Here is a 24,500-nt window from a genome sequence, read left to right on the forward strand (position 1 = left end):
GCACGCAATCGTCCGTTGGCAAGACGGAGGAGGGTAGGGTCGTGAAGACGCTAAGATCGACAACGATACAACCCAATTGCAACACGGGGCTCGGAGACATTCGACTTCTATTGGACCGAGTCGGTTCAAAGTCAGGCCAATGGGCAGGCGATGTACGGCCAGGGGGCGGGCCGTCCTCTCCCCTGTGACGAGTCCCCGAAAGCCCGTACGTGTCACCCTCCGGAGTGGCCAGCGTGCGCCATGTGGCCAATCAACAGCCTCCAACGCAAGGGCAACCAACCAATCGCGGCGCTCCACGATGGGGAAGTCAGAATTCTATATAAAGGCTGGAACGGGAGCCTGCACTAGTCTGGGATCCTTGAAGCCGGCTGTGGTGGAGTGTTGTGCAAGTTCTCGAGTAGCAGCGAATAGCGGGTAAGGTAATGATCATGGGCTTTGAACAGACCGATACTCAAAATGGCAGAATCATCGTGAATCGTTAGATTTATTGCGAACAATTAACGTTGAAAAAGCGAGGGTTTTTTGAGTCCGGATGTTGTAGAGCATAGCGGGGCCGGCTTCCTCGTGCTAGGCGGTTCTTTGCCGAGTCTGAGAACAATAGTCTAGAGTCAACAGAATTGTAATCCACTAAAATAAAACTTACAATTCATCTTTATTCCCTCGATCGGTGTGCAGTAGGCCTTTGTTACTCGGCGATTCGATTGGAACGGAGGTGTTGGTGTTGGCTGATGTAAAATGGCTTCCGGGGCACTACCTCAACTGGTTGTCTTTTAGGGTCATTTTAACGTAACTTATTTGATATTCTCGTTTGTAATATGCTGTTAACTTGAACATTTCCACTTAATTTTTTATTGGGAGCCATTTGAGTAGGCAACACGTTCATTAAGTCGCCGATGCTTTTGCATGGTAAAGGCCCGTTGTGACCGCATCAGTCTTCGAGAATCCATCTATTCTAATGCCGTTTTTCAGCGCTTGGCACGTAACCTTTTATATTAGGGCGTTATAAACGCGCCTTGCGTGTCTTGATGGTTCCTGCTTCTACCACGCATTTTTATAAAGTAGTGAATTTTATACGCTCACCACCCTCTAGGTGATTTTATTTTCCTTTAATCCCTTCTAAATCTCTTGATTCTTGCGTTTAAAAAAGTTTCCGCTGGTTATCAACCTTTGGGGGGGGGGGGGCAGGGGGTGTTTCACCTTGCCTATCTTGATGTTTTTAGGTCTCATTTGGGTACCCATTCAGCTTTTCCTGCCCATAAGAAAATTACCTGTGTTGATCCTTTTTTGTACACAAATCCTGATGAATCTTAGCCACCACTTGTATGATATTGGTGAAGGTGGAAATGTGGTTAGTACTGTAGCCTCAGTGCCAGGGACCCAGGTTTGAGCCCAGCCTTGGGCCACTGTCTCTGGCGTTTGCATACTTTCCCTGTGCCTGCATGGGTTTCCTCCAGGTACTCCAGTTCTCTCCCCTCCCCCCCCCCCCCAGTCCAAAGATGTGCAGGTCAGATGAATTGGCTGTGCTAAATAGCCCATAGTGTTAGGTGCATTAGGCAGAGGGAAATGGGTCTAGGTGGGTTACTCTTCAGAGGATTCGGTGTGGATTTTTTGGTCTGAAGGGCCTGTTTCCACTCTGTGTAGGGAATCTAATCTAACATCCTTCCTGTAGTGTAGTGACCAGAAATGCATGTAGGATGCAGCTGTAACTTAACTAACATTAGATTTAAAGCAATATCTTGACTTGTAGGCACATATCCCACAGACACCATAGTTGACTTGGCCATTGACCCTCAAAGGCAGCAGACTATGCACATCAAGGTTTCTGTGATCCTCTACTTTCTGTTCAGTGTGGTTGCATGCCTTGTTAGCCCTCCCAAAAGTATCACTTCCTGGACTAAATCATGCTTGCCACAGTTCAGGTCATCAATTTTTTTTATATAGTCTTTGGTGTAAGGCTTTTCTTTTGAACCATACCATGGGTTTTCATCAGTTGTGAACTTGCAGTACATTAGTGTTGATATTCTAATGTTAAATGTAAAAGTGAGGTTTAATGGTCACATGTGGATGTATGGTAATCATTGACTTGTAACATTTCCCTTTATTTTTTAAGGAATAGCCATCACTACCAAGGGCACAATCGTGAGTCACCATGAGAGGTTATTTGCTTCTGCTGCTAATCAGCAGTGTCTTTGCTGATGAGGATGATAAGAAAGAAAGTGTTGGTACTGTAGTTGGGATTGATCTTGGTACAACTTACTCTTGGTAAGTTTGAGATTTTTGTCTTTGTTTTTTCTAAAATTTCAGATTAAAGCAACTGGCAATATTGACTACTTTTTTCTAGTGTTGGTGTCTACAAAAATGGACGTGTGGAAATTATTGCCAATGACCAGGGAAACAGAATCACTCCATCATATGTGGCCTTCACAACTGATGGTGAACGTCTGATAGGTGATGCTGCGAAGAACCAGCTCACCTCTAACCCAGAGAACACTGTTTTTGATGCCAAGCGGCTTATTGGACGAACCTGGAATGATCCAGCAGTACAGCAAGATGTCAAATACCTACCTTTTAAGGTAATAAGTTTGTGCTTTCCTCAGTTCAAATATGGGTTTTCAGGGCTTAATACTTGAAGGTCAGTTGCAGAATTATCTGATTTTAAGGTATAAGTGTATGCATGTAGTACTTGAGCTAAGTTTGAATAAAAGTGTGTAATATCAAGTCTGAAATGATCTGATTCCTTTGTTTAGGTCATCATTGACCTGTTAATGTTATTTCTTTTGTTAGCTGACTTCAGTACTTTAATGTCTTCTGATCTTTTGCAGTTTTTTTAAGCACAAATAGGTTCAGGTGTTTAAGTAAAATAGGTCACCTGGTCATGTCTCCAGTCAGATCTGTTGGCAAGTTTTGAGAACCAAGAGTTTCACCAACAGATCTATGAACTTTCTTTTGTCTAGGTAATTGAAAAGAAGAACAAACCTCATGTCCAACTTGATATTTCTGGTGAGGTCAAGACTTTTGCTCCAGAGGAGATATCTGCCATGGTATTGACTAAGATGAAAGAAACTGCTGAGGCTTACCTTGGCAAGAAGGTATTTGCAACTGGTTCACTTTCTGATCCAAATACATGGCTATGGATAGGGTAAATAGGCAAAGTCTTTTCTCTGGGATTGGGAAGTCCAGAACTAGTGGGCATCAGTTCAGGGTGAGAGGGGAATTATGAGACCTAAGGGGCAACTTTTTCTCACAGGGTGGTATGTGTATGGAATGAGCTGCCAGAGGATGTGGTGGAGGCTGGTACAATTGCAACATTTAAGAGGCATTTGGATGGGTATATGAATAGGAAGGGTTTGGAGGGATATGGGCCGGGTGCTGGCAGGTGGGACTAGATTGGGTTGGGATATCTGGCTGGCATGGATGGGTTGGATCGAAGGGTCTGTTTCCATGCTGTACATCTGACTCTGTTTAGTGTGATCTTGACTGGATATATGTAAATCTGTGCGCCCTAAAGCAAATCGGTTATTTCGGAGGGTCTTCAATTGGCTTGCAATTCATGAGCACTTCCCTAGCCTCTTTTTCAAAAGAAGCTGGAAATGTTGCAGTACAGAGGAATTTACATTCAAAGCGTGTGGATTTTTGCATGAGCCCAAAGTACTATTTTAATCCTGGATTTTCAATTAAGATTGAATTACAATCAAAATACCTTCTGTTGCATCTTTCCTGTTCCAGGAAATGAGCTTGTCTTCTGTATTGAGCTGCAAGTTGTTGCATCTTTAGTGATTTGGTCTGTTTTGTTGTCTTTCCACTACACAACCAGTTGATATCCCAGTGTAGAAAGTACAAATGGAAACATCTCTCCCAGCTTTGGATAAAGCATTTGAATTTTCTTCTGTAATGAATTGACAGGAGAAATTTGACACATTTGCTATAATGTATTTTCTAAAATATATCTCCATTTGATTGTGTAGGTTACACATGCTGTGGTAACAGTACCTGCTTACTTCAATGATGCTCAACGTCAGGCTACAAAGGATGCTGGCACTATTGCTGGTCTGAATGTTATGAGGATCATCAATGAGCCGTGAGTATTTTAACAGGTGTTAACGAGTTAATGTTGGTTAACCCCAAAATGAACCACTTGAAACCTTATTTCATCTGTCTTGGTCTAGTTGGGAATTTATATATTTTTAAGTGTCTTGTTTAGATTTCATTTTTTTTTTTTTTCCCCTCTTCAGAACTGCTGCTGCAATTGCCTATGGGCTGGACAAGCGAGAGGGTGAAAAGAACATTCTGGTGTTTGACCTTGGTGGTGGTACTTTTGATGTGTCACTGCTTACTATTGACAATGGGGTTTTTGAAGTAGTTGCTACAAATGGTGACACTCATCTAGGTAAGACTATATATGTAAATGTTATATTTTAACATCTTAACTTATCAGAATTGATTTTTAAACCAGTAACTTTAATCAGGTGGTGAAGACTTCGACCAACGTGTAATGGAACATTTTGTCAAGTTGTACAAGAAGAAAACTGGAAAAGATGTTCGAAAGGATAACAGAGCCGTCCAGAAACTTCGCCGTGAAGTTGAAAAGGCCAAACGTGGTTTGTCTTCCCAACATCAAGCTAGAATTGAAATTGAATCTTTCTTTGAGGGTGAAGATTTCTCTGAAACTTTAACACGTGCAAAATTTGAGGAACTGAATATGGTGAGTTATGCTTCAGATTTAGCTCTTGTTTAGTTAAAATTGAACTTTGATTATTGTATTGACTTAAAAATATTCCTTGAGAGGCTTCAGACTTTAAGTGATGGCACTTAGCACTCTAAATTTGGATCCTTATGCAAATGCATGCTTGAGCATGTGCATCTGAATTATTCCTCATTGAAATGTTGCAAACCTTGTTTAGGTTATTGCCCATTGCTGTGGGAGATGAATAAATCAAAGTATAGATTTCCAGAGAATCTAGTCTCTTGTGCAAATATCCCATCCTGGAAGGACTAAATGTTTTTGTTTGTTTTTTTTTTATTTTGTCCAAGGCTGAACTAAGTTTATGGGCTAACCTTTTTTAACTTCAGACTGAAAATAACTATTTTAAAGATATTACTACTTGCATTTGTTGTCATTAAGTTGGTTTTAATACGTTTTGTAGGCTACTCCAGTTCCTTTCCCTAACCAGTCAAATTCTAGCACTGAAAATTGAATGCTGTGTAACTAAATCTAATTTCTTGATGCTTGGTTTACTGACTTCAACTGGGCATTTGAGCAATGTACTTAATTCTCCACCCTAAGCAATAAATTAGAGCATTGGTTTGTAGCAATTTGTTTGCTTTAGTTATGATTGATTCCATTTATTGCATTTCACAAGCTTGATTTAACTTAAACTAAAACAAAGTGCAAGTAATGAAGCTAATCATGGACAATAACAAGCTTAATTGTCCTTGTCATCAGGACCTCTTCCGATCAACCATGAAGCCTGTACAGAAAGTGATGGAAGATGCTGATCTGAAGAAAACTGAAATTGATGAAATTGTACTTGTGGGTGGCTCCACTCGCATTCCTAAAATTCAGCAGCTGGTAAAGGAGTTCTTCAATGGCAAGGAACCATCTCGTGGAATCAACCCTGATGAGGCTGTGGCATATGGTGCCGCAGTACAGGCTGGTGTCCTCTCGGGAGAGGAAGATACTGGTAGGTGCCAGAAACTGATTGTAGAGTTCATGTTACTGCAAATTAACTTGCTGTGAAGTGAATTGGTTTTCTAACATGCTGGTTTCTAATTAAACAAAAATATAGGTGATCTTGTTCTCCTGGATGTTTGTCCTTTGACTCTTGGAATTGAAACTGTTGGTGGTGTCATGACCAAGCTAATACCACGTAATACTGTGGTTCCAACTAAGAAGTCTCAGATCTTCTCAACTGCTTCTGACAACCAACCTACTGTAACAATAAAGGTCTATGAAGGTAGGTTGCTGTTTAGTTTGTGTTTTGTATAATTAAACTTTTGCTACAAGAAGCTGCTGCCACCATGTTCTGTACTGTTCCATAGTCCACAATTGTCAATGGAATTCTGCAAACTTGACTTTCAGCAGTCAAGTGTCAGATGTTTTTAATACTCTAACTATCTTTTAACTGCCCTGGAAACACTCTCTCTTCATGACTGCCTTAGATTGTGCAGTAATTATTTAACAGCTTTGTGTTATAAGCTGCTTCATCAGGTTTTGAGGTGTAAACCTTAACTACCAAAACCAATGTAATGAAGACAGGTTTTAATATTGTCAAATGTATCATGTCTTTTATAATCCAAACTGATGTATCCACTCTAAGTTCATGCAGAACTATCTTTTGAGCATCTTTGTTTGGGAGGGTGTAAGATGGGGAGTATCTAGCCTCTTTTTTTTTTTTTCTCTTCAGTTCCTAATAATTACCTCCAAACATGGGCAGATAGTTATAAATGTGAAAATGTCACTGCTTACCTTTCTAAACAAAGCCCAGCAGCTGTCCATATCATTGCAATTACTACTGTTTCTTCAGTAGTCATCTGTGTAATCAAATGCCAAGTAGCAAGATGGGTCTGCAAGAGTTTCTTGTGGTCTCACTCAGTCTACACTTTATACTGATCATTAGATTCTGATTCTCTCAAGCAGATTGTTGCAGAATCTTTAACAACAATTTTGTTGTAAATTGCAAAATTTGAAACTTGGTACTTCTCAATCAAACACAGCTAGCTTGCAATAGAGTAATTGGTTCAGTTTGTAACTTTTTTTGCATTACCACTTGTGGACCTTTGAAGACTGAACTGTTGAGTATTTGGGCTAAAAGGGAATAGTATTTTTAACCACTAATGTAGCTTATGAGCCGAGTTGTAATACCAGAGTTTAACATGGACAGATTATACCAGCATAATCTCTAGGTGGCTTTTACTTCAAGCAAAAGTTAAGTTTTCTGTAAAGGGGAGGAGGTGATTTAATAAGAAAATCACACAAACCCTGGTTTGTCTAGCCTTTGGTAACTGTAGAGTTTGCACACTGGGTTTCCTTTTCTCTGTGCCCTGATTTCATCCATGGTCCAAAGATGTGCAGGTGAAGTGGATTGGCTGTATTAAATTGCCCATAGTGTCCAGGGATATGTTGGCTAGCAATGGTAAATCTGGGGATAGTGTTTGCCACATGCTCTGTCAGATGCTCTTTAGAGGGTCAGTGTACTCTTTGCTGAATGGACTAAGGGGATCCTATGATGTAACATCTTTGCTGACATCAATAATCATTGTTTTTTAGGTGAACGACCACTGACCAAAGATAACCACCTGCTTGGTACCTTTGACTTAACTGGTATTCCTCCAGCACCTCGTGGTGTTCCTCAAATTGAAGTCACATTTGAAATAGATGTAAATGGCATCCTACGTGTTACAGCTGAAGACAAAGGCACTGGAAATAAAAACAAGATCACTATTACAAATGACCAGAACCGTCTGACCCCAGAGGAAATTGAGAGAATGGTGAATGATGCAGAGAAATTTGCTGAAGAGGATCTAAAACTTAAAGAACGTATTGATGCCAGAAATGATCTGGAGAGCTATGCCTATTCTCTGAAGAACCAGATTGGTGATAAAGAAAAACTTGGTGGTAAGCTATCAACAGAGGACAAAGAAACTATTGAGAAAGCTGTGGAGGAAAAGATTGAGTGGCTTGAAAGTCATCAGGATTCTGACATTGAAGAATTCAAAGCTAAGAAGAAGGAACTTGAAGAAATTGTTCAGCCAATAGTAAGTAAGCTGTATGGAAGTGCAGGTGGACCTCCTCCAGAAGAGGAAGAAGAGACTGAAAAGGATGAGTTGTAATCTAAGGACTTCAATTTTGTAAATATTGGACTGAGAAAGATTTCTGAATGATAAGGACTTAATTCTTGAATGTATGTGCACAATTTTCACTTGAGTGGACTGAAAATTCTCAAAGGCTCATACTTTCTAATGCAGTTTCAGCATGAGTTAGCCAGAGGGAGAGCTTGATTGGGAAATTGAGTTGTCAAGGCTGAGTACAATGTTCTCCAGTACCCATTTTTCTATTTATTTGAATCCTTGTTTGGTCTGTCAAAGTGTAGAATGTTTTCTACTGTATTGACCAATAAATGTTATGTTTGATACAAACATTACCTTGTCTAGAGGGTGTAGATGTCTTTGGGAAAGAATGCTTTCATTGAACTGTATCTTGTTCAGAGTCTTGAATTCATAGTTACTTTTTACCTATTTTGAAACACCTTTTTTGATTTCTGATTATTTTGACATGCAGCTTGAATGCACCAAGTGTTTTGAATTGTGTACCATGCCACAACTTGATCAAATCAATGGCAATCTTTAATGCTGATTTTAAACTCTTAGGAAAGTAAGGAAGGTTCTGTTTTGTGCAGTACTCGAGTGCATCAAGTAGAATGAACAGACAGCTTGCAGTAATACATGCATTCAAGCTGGGCAGACTTGGCTATTCAGTTAAACTTGCTCTGACCAACCTTAACTTGTTTCCCCTGTCCAAGTAAACATCAGGATTTGATTTCTTATTTCTGCACCTGGTCAAAAGCAATAAGAAATGCCAAACACTTCCTTTTTAAAAAAATACATGGCTTAATCTTATATTTTGGCAACCGAGACAAGGAATATTTCTTGCCTCCCCCCTCCCTCCATTTAAGCCTGCAGAAGGAACTAATCGACTGACTCACACCAGAAAATTGATTTATCCCAGTCCAGCATATGTTCCATTCACAAGCTGTCATAGCATTTGCTACATTTTGGATGGTTACAACAGCTTCCAACATATACTGCAACTAACTCGAGTAGATGACAATTGTTTTATTGGGTTGAACATGCTTAATCTTTCCATATTAAGTAACAGGTGCTATTTTTCAGGTGAAGTTTCACCTACTGATTCCAGCATTAACATGCATAAATGGTCACTCTAATCATGAGGTTCAACTTGAATTTGGGGATAAATTTCACTAATCCCAGGAGAGAAGTACTTTGTTCTTTACAGATGAAAGAACAAACCTTCCTCTGGAAGAAGAGCTCTTATCATTCTTGGCATTGAGGTTGACTAAATCCACATCCACAGACTGGCATGTTTGTTCCAGTATAAAGCTTACTGTGGCTATTGAAAAGGCACATGAACAAAATTTGTAGGATGTACATTTTCAAGCAACTTTTATATTCCAAGTTCAATTGATTTCAACTTTATTTTTTTAAAGATGTACAATTCTGTAAGAAACAAGCATTGAAATTTCAATAAAATGCCTGTACTACCCCTGTGAAGACTAATTTTATACCTACACAATGTCTCTGGAATTCCACATTCAGATAGCATTTCATATTAGCCCTTGTGCATGAATTAAACAAGTTGTAATCTTGTGCTAAATTTAATCACATTTTAAATAGAATGCACGAGTTGGTATCAGTAGTGTGGATGAAGGTTACAGGCATGGTTCAGGGTGTCGTTGAAATCAGATGTTGCCCTTGGTCATTGAGGAAAGAGCTGCCTTACTGCTGATCTTTGGATATGATATATTTATGATCAAATCTAAAATTTTAACCTTTTTTAACACCCCCTCCTCTTTAACTACATTCCTTCATGCACTTTGAATCATGCCAAATAAATTAGAATTTAACAATGCAGGATATATTTTGTATGCTTGTCCTGTTCACATTATCCCAGTCTCAGTAAGGCTGAAAATAATTTCAACATCTCAGTAAGTGGTTAAGGAAAAGTTCAGAGGTGAACAACATTACAATATTGGACAGTATAAACATCTAAGGTTTAAGAGAGTTTAAAAGAGACTGGAAACTCCTGGCTTTGCTGGAGACAGTGGTATTTACCACATGCTGCCAGTCCAAAGCACTTCTAGCATCCACACTTTTTGTTATGGTAACATGATTTCTAAGTATGTTCACGTGGAAGTTTTGTAAATGAGTGGTAACTATACTAAGGGAATAAGTACAGTTAATAACCATCAACTAGTGTGACAAAACAGTCATTATAAATTTCTCCTTGAGTGTCCATTCCACCAAAAACCAAACATAGATGCACAATGTTCATTGTTTGATTTTGAACTATTGAACAATTCCTTGGTACAAGATTTTCATCAGCCTTGCTTTGCTGGCTAGATTTCTCACATGTGTTCCCCTTAGGTGATTGCTCATCACTATTTTTTTCAGCAGGAATGGAGGCTTCATTTTCTTTCCTTATTTTCCAGGGTATCACACTCATAGCATGATCCAGCCGTCCTGCTGGTAGCAAGGGACCAAATTCCAAGAGTGTCCAACAGCTTGTTTCTAATGAAAAGAAATTTATTAAAAAAACTCAAAAACAGAATCTGACAGCATTGCATTCTTAAGTTCTCCATTTAGACATTTTTCTTTCAAGACTAAAGTGTTTACTTGTATGATTGTTTTTACTTCTATTGGGGTTAGGAAGCTGCAAGTCAGGAAAAAAATCGTGTCTTCTAAACACTGACTCTTCCTGTGGTTGAAATATATACTTGATTTTATTGCCATGTGTACTCAACTATGGGAATATAGTAAAGTGTACAAAGTTGCCATTCTCTGATATGATCATGTTTACAAAGACCAGAATAAAAAAAACCCAGCAGAAATAAAAGAAACCGCCAAAAGGAAAGAAACACTAAATCTGAAAGAAAAATGTCCAACTTAACTGGCAATGGAATTTGTTATCCAATACGTGCAGATGCATGAACAGAAGTTGCTTGAAAAGCTCAGCAGGGTTGGCTACATCTGTGGAATTTTAAGAAATGTGAACTCTTAAGTTCTCTCCACAGATGCTGCCAGACGTGATCTTTTCCAGCAGTTTTTGTTTCTGATTTCTAGCATCTGCAGTTCTTTTGGTTTTAATTTAGTTTTAGCCTATTTTCATGCATCTGCTATCTTTTGTCGTCTTTGTGAATAGCACAGGGAGTAGGGAAAAGAAAATGGTGGATTGGGTTACAAATATTGACAGGGCAGGAAAATATTTTTAAAGTAGTAAAATATCCAAAACTCAAATGTGATAACTAAATTACACGAATTCTAGAAAAGAAGGCTAAGTCAGTTCAGCTTCCCTCATTTTAGGATGGAGCAAGTATTATTTCTAGACTACTGGTAACCAGGTCTGTTTTAATATGACTAATTACAATGAAATTATCGTGGATATCTGAACACAGATTCTCAAAATAGTTAACAAAACAACCACACAACAAAATTTTTATTTGCCAAGGAGAACCTACTTATGATGTTTATTGAAAATCAGAAAGAGCTCATTCTAACATACCATATATACTCGAGTAATAGTCACATTTTTCTTTAGGTTAAATTTATGGAGTGGACTAATACATGGACACTATTTTTGAAGGCCTGAAATTTAGGCCCACCAAAATTCATACCATATCGTTAGCAGAAGCCCAATTGATCGCTAAACGGATAAAGAGAAAAAAAAACAAATTATGGTAATTCAGAACACCTGGAGTGGAACCGGCAGAGTGGAAGACCAGGAGCAGAGCGGATCCACCGGCACACTGGAAAGCTGGAGCAGGACGTGACTCAAACGTTGATCTATAATCTGTGAAGAACTGGGGTCGCTTTTTACATGCGATATATGGAAAATTCCAGGTTATTTGGCCAAAAATAGGGGTTGAATTTTACATGATATCAACTATTACTCGAGTATATACACTAACTTACTGGGACTGGTTTGATTTTCAAGTTAACAACTTAATTTTTAACTTAATAATCCATCTCTGAACCAGAAAATGCAGTTGGGAGGTCATGTTGCAGCTGTACAGAACATTGGTTAGGCCACTTTTGGAATAATGTGCAATTCTAGTCTCCTTCCTTTTGGAAGGATATCGTGAAACTTGGAAGGGTTCAGAAAAGATTTAAGGATGTTGCCATGGTTGGAGGATTTGAGTTATTGGGAGAGGCTGAATAAGCTGGTGCTGTTTTCCCTGGAGCCTTGGATGCTGAGGGGTGACTTTATAGAGATTTATAAAAATCATGAGGGGCATGGATAAGGTAAATAAACAAAGTTTTCCCTGGGGGGGTGAGACAGGAAAGATATAAAAGGGACCAAAGGGGCAACCTTTTCGCACAAAAGGTGGTGTGTGTATGGAATAAGCTGTCAAAGAAAGTCGTGGAGGTTGGTACAATTGCAGCATTTAAAAGTCATCTGGATAGGTATATGAATAGGAAGGGTCCAGAAGGAGGTCAGGCAGCATCCGAGGAGCAGGAATATCAACATTTTGGGCAAAAGCCCTTCATCAGGAATGAGGCTGGGAGCCTTTAGGGTAGAGTGGATAGGTGGGAAGGAAGATTGACAAATGGGACAGGTCATGAGGATGGTGCTGAGCTGGAAGGTTGGAGCTAGGTAGGGTGGGAGGAGAGGAAATGAAGAAACTGGTGAAGTCCACATTGATACCATGGGGTTGAACGGTCCCGAGGTGAAAGATGAGGCATTCTTCCTCCAAGCGCGGTTGGTAAGGGAGTGCTGATGGAGGAGGCCCGGGGCCTGCATGTCCTTGGCAGAGTGGGAGGGGGATTTGAATGTTCAGCCACGGGTCAGTGGGGTTGATTGCTGCGTGTATCCCAGAGTTGTTCTCTGAAGTACTCTGTGAGTAAGCGTCCAATCTCCCCAATATAGAGAAGACCGCATCAGAGCAATGGATATAGATTAGATTACTTAGATTAGTTACAGTGTGGAAACAGGCCCTTCGGCCCAACAAGTCCACACCGACCCGCCGAAGTGCAACCCACCCATTACCCTACATTTACCCAACACTACGGGCAATTTAGCATAGCCAATTCACCTGACCGGCACATCTTTGGACTGTGGGAGGAAACCGGAGCACCCGGAGAAAACCCACGCAGACACGGGGAGAATGTACAAACTCCTCACAGTCAGTCGCCTAAGTCAGGAATTGAACCCGGGTCTCTGGCGCTGTGAGGCAGCAGTGCTAACCACTGTGCCACCGTGCCGCCCACATATAGTAAATGACATGTGTGGAAGTGCAGGTGAAACTTTCATGGATGTGGAAGGCTCCTTTGGGGCCTTGCATATAGGCGTGGGTGCAGGCTTTGCAATTCCTACGGTGGCAGGGGAAGGTCAGGAGGGGAGGGTGGGTTGCTCGGGGGCATGGACCTGACCAGATAGTCACAGAGGGAACGGTCTTTACGGAAAGCAGATAGGGGTGGGAAGGGAAATATATCTTTGGTGGGGTCTGTTTGTCGATGGCGGAAATGGCGGATAATAATGTATATATGCCGAGATTGGGGGGTGGAAGGTGAGGACTGGGGGGGGACAGTTCTGTCCTTGTTGCAGTTAGAGGGATGGGGTTCGAGGGCAGAAAGGTGTGCTGGAGGGCATCATCAACCATGTGGGAGGGGAAATTGTGGTCTTTAAAGAAGGAGGCCATCTGGTGTGTTTTGTGGTGCAACTGGTCCTCCTGGAAGCAGATGCGGCAGAGGAATTGGGAATACTGTATAGCATTTTTGCAGGAGACAGGGTGGGAGGAGGTGTGTTTGTAGAAAATGTGAGTGTTGAGTTGGTCACTGTTGATGAAGATGGAGAGGTCCAATAAGGGGAGGGAGGTGTCAGAGACGGTCCAGGTGAATTTAAAGTCAGGGTGGGATGTGTTGGTAAAGTTGATGAACTGCAAACCCACGCCCACACCTCCCCCCTCACCTCCGTGCAAGGCCTCAAAGGAGCTTAAAATGTGTTGCTGGAAAAACGCAGCAGGTCAGGCAGCATCCAGGGAACAGGAGAATCGATGTTTCGGGCATAAGCCCTTCTTCAGGAAGAAGGGCTTATGCCCGAAACGTCGATTCTCCTGTTCCCTGGATGCTGCCTGACCTGCTGTGCTTTTCCAGCAACACATTTTCAGCTCTGATCTCCAGCATCTGCAGACCTCACTTTCTCCTCAAAGGCCTCAAATGAGCCTTTCACATCCATCAAAGTTTCACCTGCACTTCCACACATCATTTATTGTTGCTCCCAATGAGAGCAACATTGAGGAGACTGGATGCCTACTCGCAGAGCGCTTTAGGGGACATCTCCGGGACACCTGCACCAATCAACCCCATTGCGCCGTGGCTGAACATTTCAACTCCCCCTCCTACTCTGCCGAGGACATGCAGGTCCTGGGCCTCCTCCATCATCACTCCTTTACCACCAAATGCCTGGAGGAAGAACGCCCTATCCTCCATCTTGGGACCCTTCAATCCCATGGCATCAATGAGGACTTCACCAGTTTTCTCATTTCCCCTTCTCCAACCTTACCCCAGTTCCAACCTTCCAGCTCAGCGCCTTCCTCATGACCTGTCCCATCTTCAATCATCCTTCCCACCAATCCGCTCCACCCTCCTCTCTGACCTATCACCTTCACCTCCACCTCCATCCATCTATTGCACTCTCAGCTACCTTCATCCCAGCTCCACCCCCCTACCATTTATCTCCACCCCCGAGGCTCCCAGCCTCATTCCTAAAACATCGATTTTCCTGCTCCTTGGACACTGCCTGACCTGCTGTGCTTTTCCAGCAGCACTCTAATCTTGACTTTGATCTCCAGTATCTGCAGTGCTCACTTTCGCAGAGTTTAGAAGGATATGGGCCAAGTGCTGGCAAATTGGATGACATTAGGTTAGGATATCTAGTCGGCATGGACGAGTTGGACCGAAGGGTCTGTTTCCATGCTGTACGTCTCTATGACTCACCAATATGATATTTATACATGGTATTCAAAGCTCCTGTGACATCCATACCACCAAAGATGAAGATGTACTTTCCATGATAAATTGCAGAATGAGCTGCACAGCCTTTTGGGATATTACCCTTCATTTTTATTTTCTTCCATCTCATGTTAACTGCAGCTGTATATCAGACACATTAAAAATGAGAAAAGTTTTTCAGAATGTATCCATATTTTTACTGATACATTTTTAAAAGTTAAAATTGTTTGCTTTCAGATTAGTCTTCAAGTAGTAAGTTTACAGTAATTATTTCTGTAATTCCCAAACTTTTTTTTTCTTCTGTTAATGTTTTTAATTCTTTGACATGGGTAAACCTGACAAGGCTGGCATGAATGGTCATTGAATCTGCCATTTCAGAAAGCAATTAAGAGTCAATAGCATTGTTGTGGGTCTGGGTTCATATGTCAGCCAGACACATTAGGGACAGTTTCCCCAAATTTCTTTCTCTGAAGGATGTTTGTGAATTTGATAGGCTTTTAAGTCAATTGATAATAGTTCAATAATTATATTTTATACTTTATGGTTGCAAATGCTACTTTTTAAATATGAGTTTTAAAAATGCATTTAACTTCCATCAGCTGCCATGGTGCGATTTAAAACCATGTTCCCAGAGAATTAGGCTGGATCTTTCGTTTCATTACCACCTTGCCAAAATTTTCACTGAAGCTACTGAGTTATCAATTTCTGCTGCATTTGTTACAATCTCTCCAACCTCACTGCCCCCTGCTTTTTGTTTCCTTGCACTGGGATGAATACTAATCTCATCAGATCAGCCTGTTAATCTGCAAAATTTCCAAAATACTTCCAATCACCAATAAGGATTTTCAATACTTAAAATAACTGATTATGTCCAGGACTTACCTGTATCAATTACATGCATATCATTAAAAAATGTGTCTCCAGATAATCCTCCATGGATAAACAATTTGCTACCTACAGCAATCATCACATGGCCATGTCTTGGAGCTGGTGGGTTTCCTTCTGTTGATTGCTGTGACCAGCTAAGTGTGGCTAAAGAAATACACGTATTAGCGTTAGTATTTTCAGTGGAGAAAAAAAACTGTCAGTTCCTAAACACAGTTTAACTAGCATTTGCAATATTCAAATTCTCATATGCCATAGTGAAATCGCATTCTGCTTATTTATACCTTTATCAAACATATAGAGTTGTGTATCTTGTACAGGTTCTGCTCCTTTGTCTCCACCACCAAATACATAAAGGCAATCTCCAATAGCTGCAGTAGAGCCATGACATGTCCGGGGTGTTGGTGGTGTGCCATTTATTGTTGGACTTCTCCACAAACCTGTTTCTGATTTAGACAATACATAGATTAAAGGAAAAATTACATGTTTTTTTTGGTGTTTTGATGCTTTAAATAAAAGGCATTAGATCTTCAATTAAAATGAATAACAAAAGTACAACCTCAGCAACACACATAGTAAAATTAAGTTTCAAAAACCAGCAAGAACATTTACTACATGCAGGAATGAAACTCCATAATTTTAAACATTTCCTGTGATGGAAAGGCTAAGGGACATAAATTTCATGAAAAGGGCTATTTGCCAACTTTGTGGTGAATTTAATTTGTTTCGAGAGTGCAGTGCAAATGCAGCAACTTATTGAAATGCACAGATAATTGATGATGGGCTATCATTTTGCATGGTTAATGGTTATGAAGGTAAAGGGCACTGTATCTTTCAGAGAGTTAAAAGCTAGCAGAACTACCTGACACAGCACCAAGTGTTCTGAATAAGGTAACAATATAACATTTGGTTGAACGGTTAGATTAGCTGGGTTGCCTGGACATGACAAAAACAAATTCAAATTCTGCCAATCAGTTTAAATTATTACCCAAAATACCAAACTCCAATCAAGTTTTGAATTTAGTATACTGACAATATTAAAAACCAGTGAAACAATGCAATGCTTTGGACTATAAGACCAGGAAAAATTGAACAATTGAGGGGAGAACTGCCAAACCACCAGCATGTACAGACTGCCCAAAACACAGCTCTCTTAAAAGGTGCCTTTTATCTATCAATGACCTGTGAAACAGAATTCCCTAAGAAGAAGAAAATCTACAGAGGAAGATACAAAGGGAAGATTCGACAGTTGCCTGGTTTTGAAATTTGAATTTTTGGTAAATCTTAACTTGGGGGTTTTATCAGACTAGTATTATAGAAGGGAAAGTAAACAATAGGTTAGAGGAAAGAGTTGTAAATAGTTGTTAGTTAATTTTTACTTTAAGTAGTTCTTGGCCTCTTGAATTTTCACAGATTACAGCAAGGGGTGAATCTTTTCTGTGTGTCGGGTTTAAATTAGAAGAGGGGTTTACCCTGTGTCATAACATTAATTTTTTTTCAGATATTGATTCACCTGCTTTGCATTTCTCTTAAATATATGCTGTTAGATTTGGAACCAAGACCATCTTTTCAGTATTTCATTTTCTGTTTAAAAATGATAAATGTTTATTTATTGCATTTGCAATATATATTAAAAAATTAAATTCCATGCAGAAAATGCAACATACACATGAATTTAATTTTTCAACACTATAAAAGGTTGCAAAATAAAATTTAAGGTTTATCATACAATGACATTATTCCTACTAAATACGTACTTTTTAAAAACTTACAGTATGGAATTTTGAGGGAATGTGAGATTTGCAAATATACTTATCACTCTGGTGTCTTGTTTCTCAAAAATGTTCTTATGTGTAAGTCACAAAAAGATATTGACATTATACAAAAGTCATTAGGTTTTAAGAATCTGGTTGATTGAAACTGAGTAATGGCAGTAGGTTCAACATGTTAAATATATTACCGAAATTCAAAACTTGAACACAGTTCCTGTTTGAACATTCATCTGCTCCGCCAAACAGCCAGAGGTCACCAGGTTTGCTCGCTGAAATAAAGCTGGAGTGCTCATATCGTGGAAGTAATCCCTTCCACTCTGGTACATCCCACTCAAGTCTGCCTATTTATCAGGAATAAAATCAGTAAATGTAATTATAAGCAATAAAAAGAAAATCTCAATGAAGAAAGTTGGTACAACAGGCAAATAACACTAGTAATAGTACAAATAATTGAAATAATAGACTGTTCAATTAGTGTTGCACTGAACATGCCTGCTAACCAGGAATCATCCGCATGCTGCCCCAACATTACACAACTGGGTCCAGCCACTAAAACACTGCTACTAAAAACAAATATTGCAAAACGTGATTCAGTGAGTTGTAAAAGTGGAGAAACAGAAGAGAATAAGAATGGAACCATGATTCCATTCTTATTCTCTTCTATATTAATTGACAATGAATAGGTCGAAGCATTCTTAATTAAAGAAGTGGAAAATATCCACTGCAGAGGCAGTCAAGAGTCTTTCACACATCATCAAGAAACATTAACTGAATATTTTGAGCAACTCAGTTGTTTAACATGTGAGAAAAGTTTTGAAAAATACACTTAAAGACATATTGTTGGAAATAGATCAGACACATTATATATTATACACAACTTCAATATTTACATTTTGTGCACAAGATGTTTCAATCCATCAGTAACCAATAATACTAAAATGTAGCCCTAGAGGGCCATAAGAATGCTCACTCATTACAGAGAGAGATGACTGGTGGTGAATTTAATCGAGGGTCAACATGCCTCAAGTGAGAAAGGTAGTACCCTCATCATGTCCTCAGCCAGGAATTAACCCTGCGCTGTTGGCATCACTCTACATCACAAACCAGCCATCTGGCCAAATGAGCTAATTGGCTCCCTAATAACAACATTCACGAAGTTATCCAGTGGCCTTGGTTTTCAGTCCCAAACCCTCTAGAGTCATATTTGGAACCTTATTACTGTGTCACTCAGTGTTATGTCTTGGATTCTCCCTGAAGGGAAGTTAAAATTGTATTTCATTTTAGAGTCATTGTGAAATCGCAGAGCAGGATTGATGGTATTTTAAATCCAATATAAGGATTTAACCTCATGAATTTATTAAAGCAGGCAACAAGGGGATATCAAGGAATAAAACAAAACATAGCTGACACTGAGAAATCACAATGCAAGGATTGTTCTGAGCTAATATGAAATGGTACTACCAACTATTACACAGATAGTAGCAATCCTCTGTTGTGTGTAGAGGGAAGGAAAAACAACTTCAGCAAAGTTAATTCTGCAATTTCACATTAATAAAATTTAAATTTCAAATCAACCAAATGTTAACTGTTACAAGCATAACAAAAAATTTAAAAATAACAATGTTGTTACCCAGATCTAATACATGGGCATCAGAAAAACTTCCATTAGGATTTGCTCCTCCAACTATAATGACCTTCCCTTCCTCAGAGGTATCTGGTACAAATGTGAGAGTATGACCAACTCGAACATCTGGACACTCCCCTCTTGGTACAAGAGTATACCTAAAAAATTGGGGAGAGAGGGAAATGTGGGAGAAAATAAACAATCTCAAATATTGCTGTACGTTTCGCCAATAAATTCAAACTCACTCAGTGAAAAACAGGCCATAGTCTTTAAGCCGACTAATCTGTTCTCTTTTAAGATTGTCAATATTAACTTTCTGTTCTCTGTTAGGTACTATATCATATAAAGACCATCATTTATTGAGAAATTTACTGCAAAATATTTTCACTAAAGATTGCTGTCATTTTACTTTCTCTCCAGTTTAGGTTATTTTATAGTATTTGAGGTTAGGTCTACTTTGAAAAGAAAAAAAGCATGTACTGGGTCACCCAATTGTATTGCCATAAATATATATGGCCCAAACTAACATGTTCAATAATAAGGTTAAATCACGATTTGGTTACTTTTATCAAGATACATTTGGTGCCCTCCTGTGTCTAAAAGTTACAGAAGGGTCCAAGTCTATTGGTGAATACCGCAAAATCATTCTCCAAGGTAACCAGGTCAGATACAAGTCACCAAAAAATGGGACACTCTTCACATGGATCACTCATGTACTGGATTATAAATGGGAGACTCATTTATATGTTCCCTAGACCACAACTCCTCCCAACCTACTGCCTGCAAAACAGCTACCTAGACTACACCTCTCTCCCATCTTACTGCCTTCAAAAACACCATCCCCTATTCCCACCCTTCCTCTGCCCACCAACACCGTTCGCCTAGACTTCAAATTCACCTGGACCATCTTGGACTTCTCCCTCCCCTTCCTTGACCTCTCCATCTCCATCTCCAGCAACTGACTAACCACGGACATCAGCTACAAGCCCACTGTCTCCCACTGCTACCTAGACTAACCTCTTCTCATCCTATTGCCTGCAAAAACGCCATCCCCTATTCCCAATTCCTCCGCTGAAGTGCAGAACCTACACCCACACCACTCCCCTCACATCCATCCAAGGTCCAAAATGATCCTTCCACATCTGGCAGAAATTTACCTGTACCTCCAATGTCATCCACGGTATCCGACGCACCCAATGTAGTCTCCTCTACATCGGGGAGACAGGACGTCAACTTGAGGATCATTTCAGAGAACATCCTTGGGACACCCGCATCAACCAACCCCACAGCCCCATGGCTGAACACTTCAACTCCCCCTCCCAATCGACCAAGGACATGTAGGTCCTGGGCCTCCTCCATCGTCAAACCCTTACCACCCGACACTTGGAAGAAGAATGCCTCACATTGTGCCTTGGGACCCTGTAATCACAGGGGATCAATGTGCATTTCAACAGTTTCCTCATTTCCCCTCAACCCACATTATCCCAGTCCTAAGCCTCCAATTTGGCACCACCCTCCTGATCTGTCCATCACCTTTCACATCTATCCGCTCCACCCTCCTCTCTGACCTATCCCCTTCCCCCTCACCTTCATCTACCTATTGCATTCTCAGCTACCTTTCCCCAACCTCAACCGTCTCCCATTTATCTCTCAGCCCCTGGCCCACAAGCCTCATTCCTGATGAACGGCTTATGCCCGAAACGTCCTGCTCCTCAGATATTGCCTGACCTGCTTTTCCACACCACAAACTTGACCCTCATTAGTATGCTCTCCAACTTGTTTGCCCTTATATTAATGGAGTGACAGAACACAACTGATGAAGGGGTAATAGGTAAAAGTTGAGAAAAAGGCCTGTTAAACTGTGGATCAAATACTGCTAGCTTTGGCACTACAAGTAAAAATGATATATTATCTTTATCAAGCAACAGAGTAGAAGGTTGGTCAAGTAAGTTTTATGAAGTGGTACAGAAAATGTTTTGTATCCAATATACTGTTGTATACATTTGTACACTGGAGAATTCTTTATATCATACATTTCCACCAGAAATTTCCACTATGTTTTCCTTTGCTGGCCAGTAGATGTTGCACCAAAAAAGATAGGCATATAGCTTTTAAGATTTCTGCTAATCCTCATATTGCTATGACTTAGTGATGACACATGGTCATCAGATTATCTGTGCTTTGCTTCATCATCTCTTTTGTAACTTAGTCTAACCTGTCCTCCAACCGCTCACAGACCTTCCCGCATCTTTCCTTCGGTTTGTACCTCCTTAGCCCTGTTAAATGTTTTAAACATTTCTCTAGTTTTCATTACCAGGTTGATAAACAAAAAACATTAACTGCTTCTCTCTTCACAAATGTTGCCTAAACTGCTGAATATTTCCAGCATTTTCTGTTTTGTTTTTAAGATTTCCTGCAATATTTTGCTTTTGTACCATTTTGTTTTTGTTCCTTGTGGCGAGTGTCTCATCTCCGTTTTGTCCCTGTCCTAAGATTACAATCAGAATCAGGATATTAAGGCATACGGAAAACAGACAAGAACATGGATAATAATGTACAACAATAATTTGTTAAAATATACCAACGTATTCCACCAAAAGTATTCAGTTTCTGTTAAGGGAAGTAAAAACATTGTCACATCTAGAAAGGTCACATTGTTTTAAATTTGCATGAGAAGGTGAAAGGAGTTTCAGAAAGTATTTCCATTCAAGAATCCACATATGTAATGTATATTGAAATGCCTCAATAGCTCAGTAAGTATATAGAAGTAATAATTTGCAATTATGTGGCAGGTTTCACAATCTTGATATTTTCCAAAATGCTTTGCAGCAAACAAAGTACTTTTAATGTGTAGCCATTGCTTAACGTAGGAAACAAGTACAGTAGCAAGGCAGCGATGTGGAGGAACTTCTTCTCCGAGTGTAGTCAGTCTATGGAATTCTTTGCTGCAGAGACCAATTAAGGCTGTGTCATTAACTATATTCATTGCCGAGATTGGCATATTTTTAACAGGAAGGGAATCTGCTTCTAAATCTCATGGTCAAACTCCCAAAAACAGCAATATAATGATGAACAGATAACGTGTATTAGTTACACTGTTTTACATTCACCTAAGAAATTGAATGCCAGCTAGGTTTAAAGCATCATTTGAAAGACAGCAACTCCAATTTTCAAATATCAGCTTAGATTTTGTGCTTGTGACTCTGGAAAGTTACCTGAATCTATAAACTTCAAACTGAGTCACAGCTAATAACCACAACAATTTGATAAATCACACAAACTAGAAAAATCCAAGTATTAACTTCCACTCTCTACTGATTTCGTAGACTGCAGTTGGGACAACTGCAATATTCTAGCTTGAAATTCTTAATGACTTGCTAATGTAAACAGTAGTATTTGCTATTTAAAGGTTGATTTAACCGTTATTAATTTCTTGGATGGTTACTACATTGGCACAAAGATAGAAAGGTCCTGGATGGACATGTAAACTCTTTCTAATGCTCTGTCACATTTGTATGTGCCTTTTGTATACTGGAGTTGTAATATGGCGAGCTTCAGCTCATTGGTTCACTAAAAATATTAATTGGTTAAATATAGTGCCTTCCACGATAAGCAGAAACATGTGTAAGCAAGAATAATACTGATGAATTAACCATTGCATTCTCAGATTTTATTTGATATTCTCACATTTTGGGAATACCAACTCAATTTAAAGCCAGACAAAAAAATGAAGAACAAAGGTCGATTAATGTGCTACAATTTTTGGTCAAGTCACCCCTTCATGAACTATTTACAAACTAGAAAGAGAATTGCTATCAGAAAGAAATTCTACTCATAGTGATCTAGGCTCAAGGAAAAAAATAAAAGATATGGGATTATTGTTTCAGACAAAAAATAAAATCTGGCTTTTATTGTTTCTGTCAAAGGTTTTTAGTCAAACGATGCTTTGGAAATTGATGTAGGGATTAAATTGGTCATTTTGATTGTTTCCTACTGGCCAATAAAATAAGGTCATCTTTATAATAAGCAACTTAATATTGAACTTTTCCCACTCACATCTGGGAAGTTGTGGGGAGCTCTTGAAGATATATTGACTATTTTCAGTAATTGATTGTGTTTAAGGATTGAAAATAAGAAATCAAAATGGAAATAAAAGGTGAATGCACTACAAGTCAAATCAATAGTTTAATCTTCAAATGGCAGTTATGGCAGAATAGAAGAAATCTACTGCACATGAAGGAAAAGATGGTTCAAGAAACAAAGAATCCAAAGTAGAAAAGAAGGTAAACTATCACCGAAACCCACTACTCATGTATATGTGATTTTATATTCAAAAAGTCACAGCCTTTACACTGGAAGCTTATCAACACGAAATGCAACTGTAACTTTTCAAGTTTGTGCTTCAAACTTGGATATGAAATGCAACTTTGTTTTATTGTTACTAAATAAAAGCTAACTATGTTCAACATATCGTGATGGACTTAAATTACTTCTGGGCTCCTATTCTAGGTTGTTTATTAATTGTTAAAAATGAAAATTCTTTTGATGTCATTATCAGTGCATAACTTATGTTATTATTAATACTTATCAAAACTTATATGATTTTAAAAGTTTTAATGTTTCTTTACAGCCTAATATTATTTAATGCCTTTGCCAAGTTAAAACATAAATTAATTTAGTTTAATTAATATGTTCTTTTTTAGTATGGATATCAATATCCTTTAAATTACAGTATGTGGGACATTCGGATGTCATATATGCAAACCTTGGTCAGAAAGTTGTGAATTCCAATCCAGTCTTTGACATATAAATATTCGCTTAAGGGTATTGTGTAGGGCGTAGTGATTTATATTGAAAAGTATTTGAGTTTTCTCCAAATGTTTGGATTGGATTCATGGATAAGTGAAATACCCTGCTCAGTTTCCAGAAGTTTTGTTCCTAATATCAAAAAGGAGGAGGAATGCTGCGACATCTCATTCAGAAACGTTTACCCTAAAAATGTATATTATAAATATTTTCACTGATATATCTTTAAATGTTAATATTTTACAATTAAATATCTGAACATACCATATTTCATATTGTATGTATTCGAGTAACAGTACATTTTTTGACTACATTTTAAGTTAAATTAATGACTATTACATGGAAACTACTTTTGAGGGGCTGAGAATCATGCCCGTCAAAATTCATACCATATCACTTGCAGAAGCCCAACTGACCTCTAAATGAATAAAGAACAAAAACACGATGAATTACAGTAATTCTGAAAACCTGGAGCAGAGCACGAGTGCCAGCAAGTGGAAGATCCGCAGTGGAGCGGGTCGACTGGCACACTGACTCATAAATGCTGATCTTATCTGTGAAGAACTTGGGTTGAATTTTACATGAGATATATGGAAAATTCCAGATTTTCTGGCCAAAAATAAGGACTCGACTTTTACACGAGGTCAACTATTATTTCAGTATATAAG

At 39.2% G+C, this 24,500-nt stretch overlaps 2 protein-coding genes across 7 annotated transcripts in view; one reads left to right on the forward strand and one right to left on the reverse strand.

Moving 5' to 3' along the window:
* The first annotated feature begins 317 nt into the window (after positions 1–317).
* hspa5 (heat shock protein family A (Hsp70) member 5) lies at positions 318–9,280 on the forward strand. 2 transcript variants are annotated; one of them, XM_043720183.2, is made up of 10 exons: positions 318–414; positions 2,111–2,262; positions 2,342–2,573; positions 2,955–3,089; positions 3,966–4,078; positions 4,233–4,387; positions 4,467–4,702; positions 5,444–5,681; positions 5,787–5,954; positions 7,268–9,280. In XM_043720183.2, exons 2-10 carry the CDS (start codon positions 2,150–2,152, stop codon positions 7,828–7,830), a joined length of 1,953 nt encoding a protein of 650 aa, XP_043576118.1. In that variant the 5' UTR covers positions 318–414; positions 2,111–2,149; the 3' UTR covers positions 7,831–9,280. The 2 variants fall into 2 exon arrangements, with proteins under 2 accessions (XP_043576118.1, XP_043576119.1); XM_043720184.2 differs by having other exon boundaries at positions 400–419.
* The window catches only part of rabepk (Rab9 effector protein with kelch motifs), a 31,473-nt gene continuing 16,166 nt past the window's right edge, over positions 9,194–24,500 (reverse strand). For 4 of the 5 annotated variants that reach the window (XM_043720189.2, XM_043720188.2, XM_087998421.1 and 1 more), the window contains exons 3-8: positions 19,033–19,184; positions 17,591–17,743; positions 15,915–16,076; positions 15,628–15,777; positions 14,731–14,886; positions 9,194–10,305 (exon numbers count right to left, since the gene is read on the reverse strand). In XM_043720189.2, the coding sequence (XP_043576124.1) occupies positions 9,974–10,305; positions 14,731–14,886; positions 15,628–15,777; positions 15,915–16,076; positions 17,591–17,743; positions 19,033–19,184 (1,105 nt within the window). In that variant the 3' untranslated portion in view covers positions 9,194–9,973. The remainder of the gene's footprint in view (positions 10,306–14,730; positions 14,887–15,627; positions 15,778–15,914; positions 16,077–17,590; positions 17,744–19,032; positions 19,185–24,500) is intronic. The other variant, XM_087998419.1, reaches the window with a different exon arrangement.

The sequence above is a fragment of the Chiloscyllium plagiosum genome, unplaced genomic scaffold (assembly GCF_037043375.1).
Source record: "Chiloscyllium plagiosum isolate Xiang-an unplaced genomic scaffold, Cpla_swu_hap1 HiC_scaffold_21, whole genome shotgun sequence".
In the NCBI taxonomy this organism is placed as follows: Eukaryota; Metazoa; Chordata; class Chondrichthyes; order Orectolobiformes; family Hemiscylliidae; genus Chiloscyllium; species Chiloscyllium plagiosum.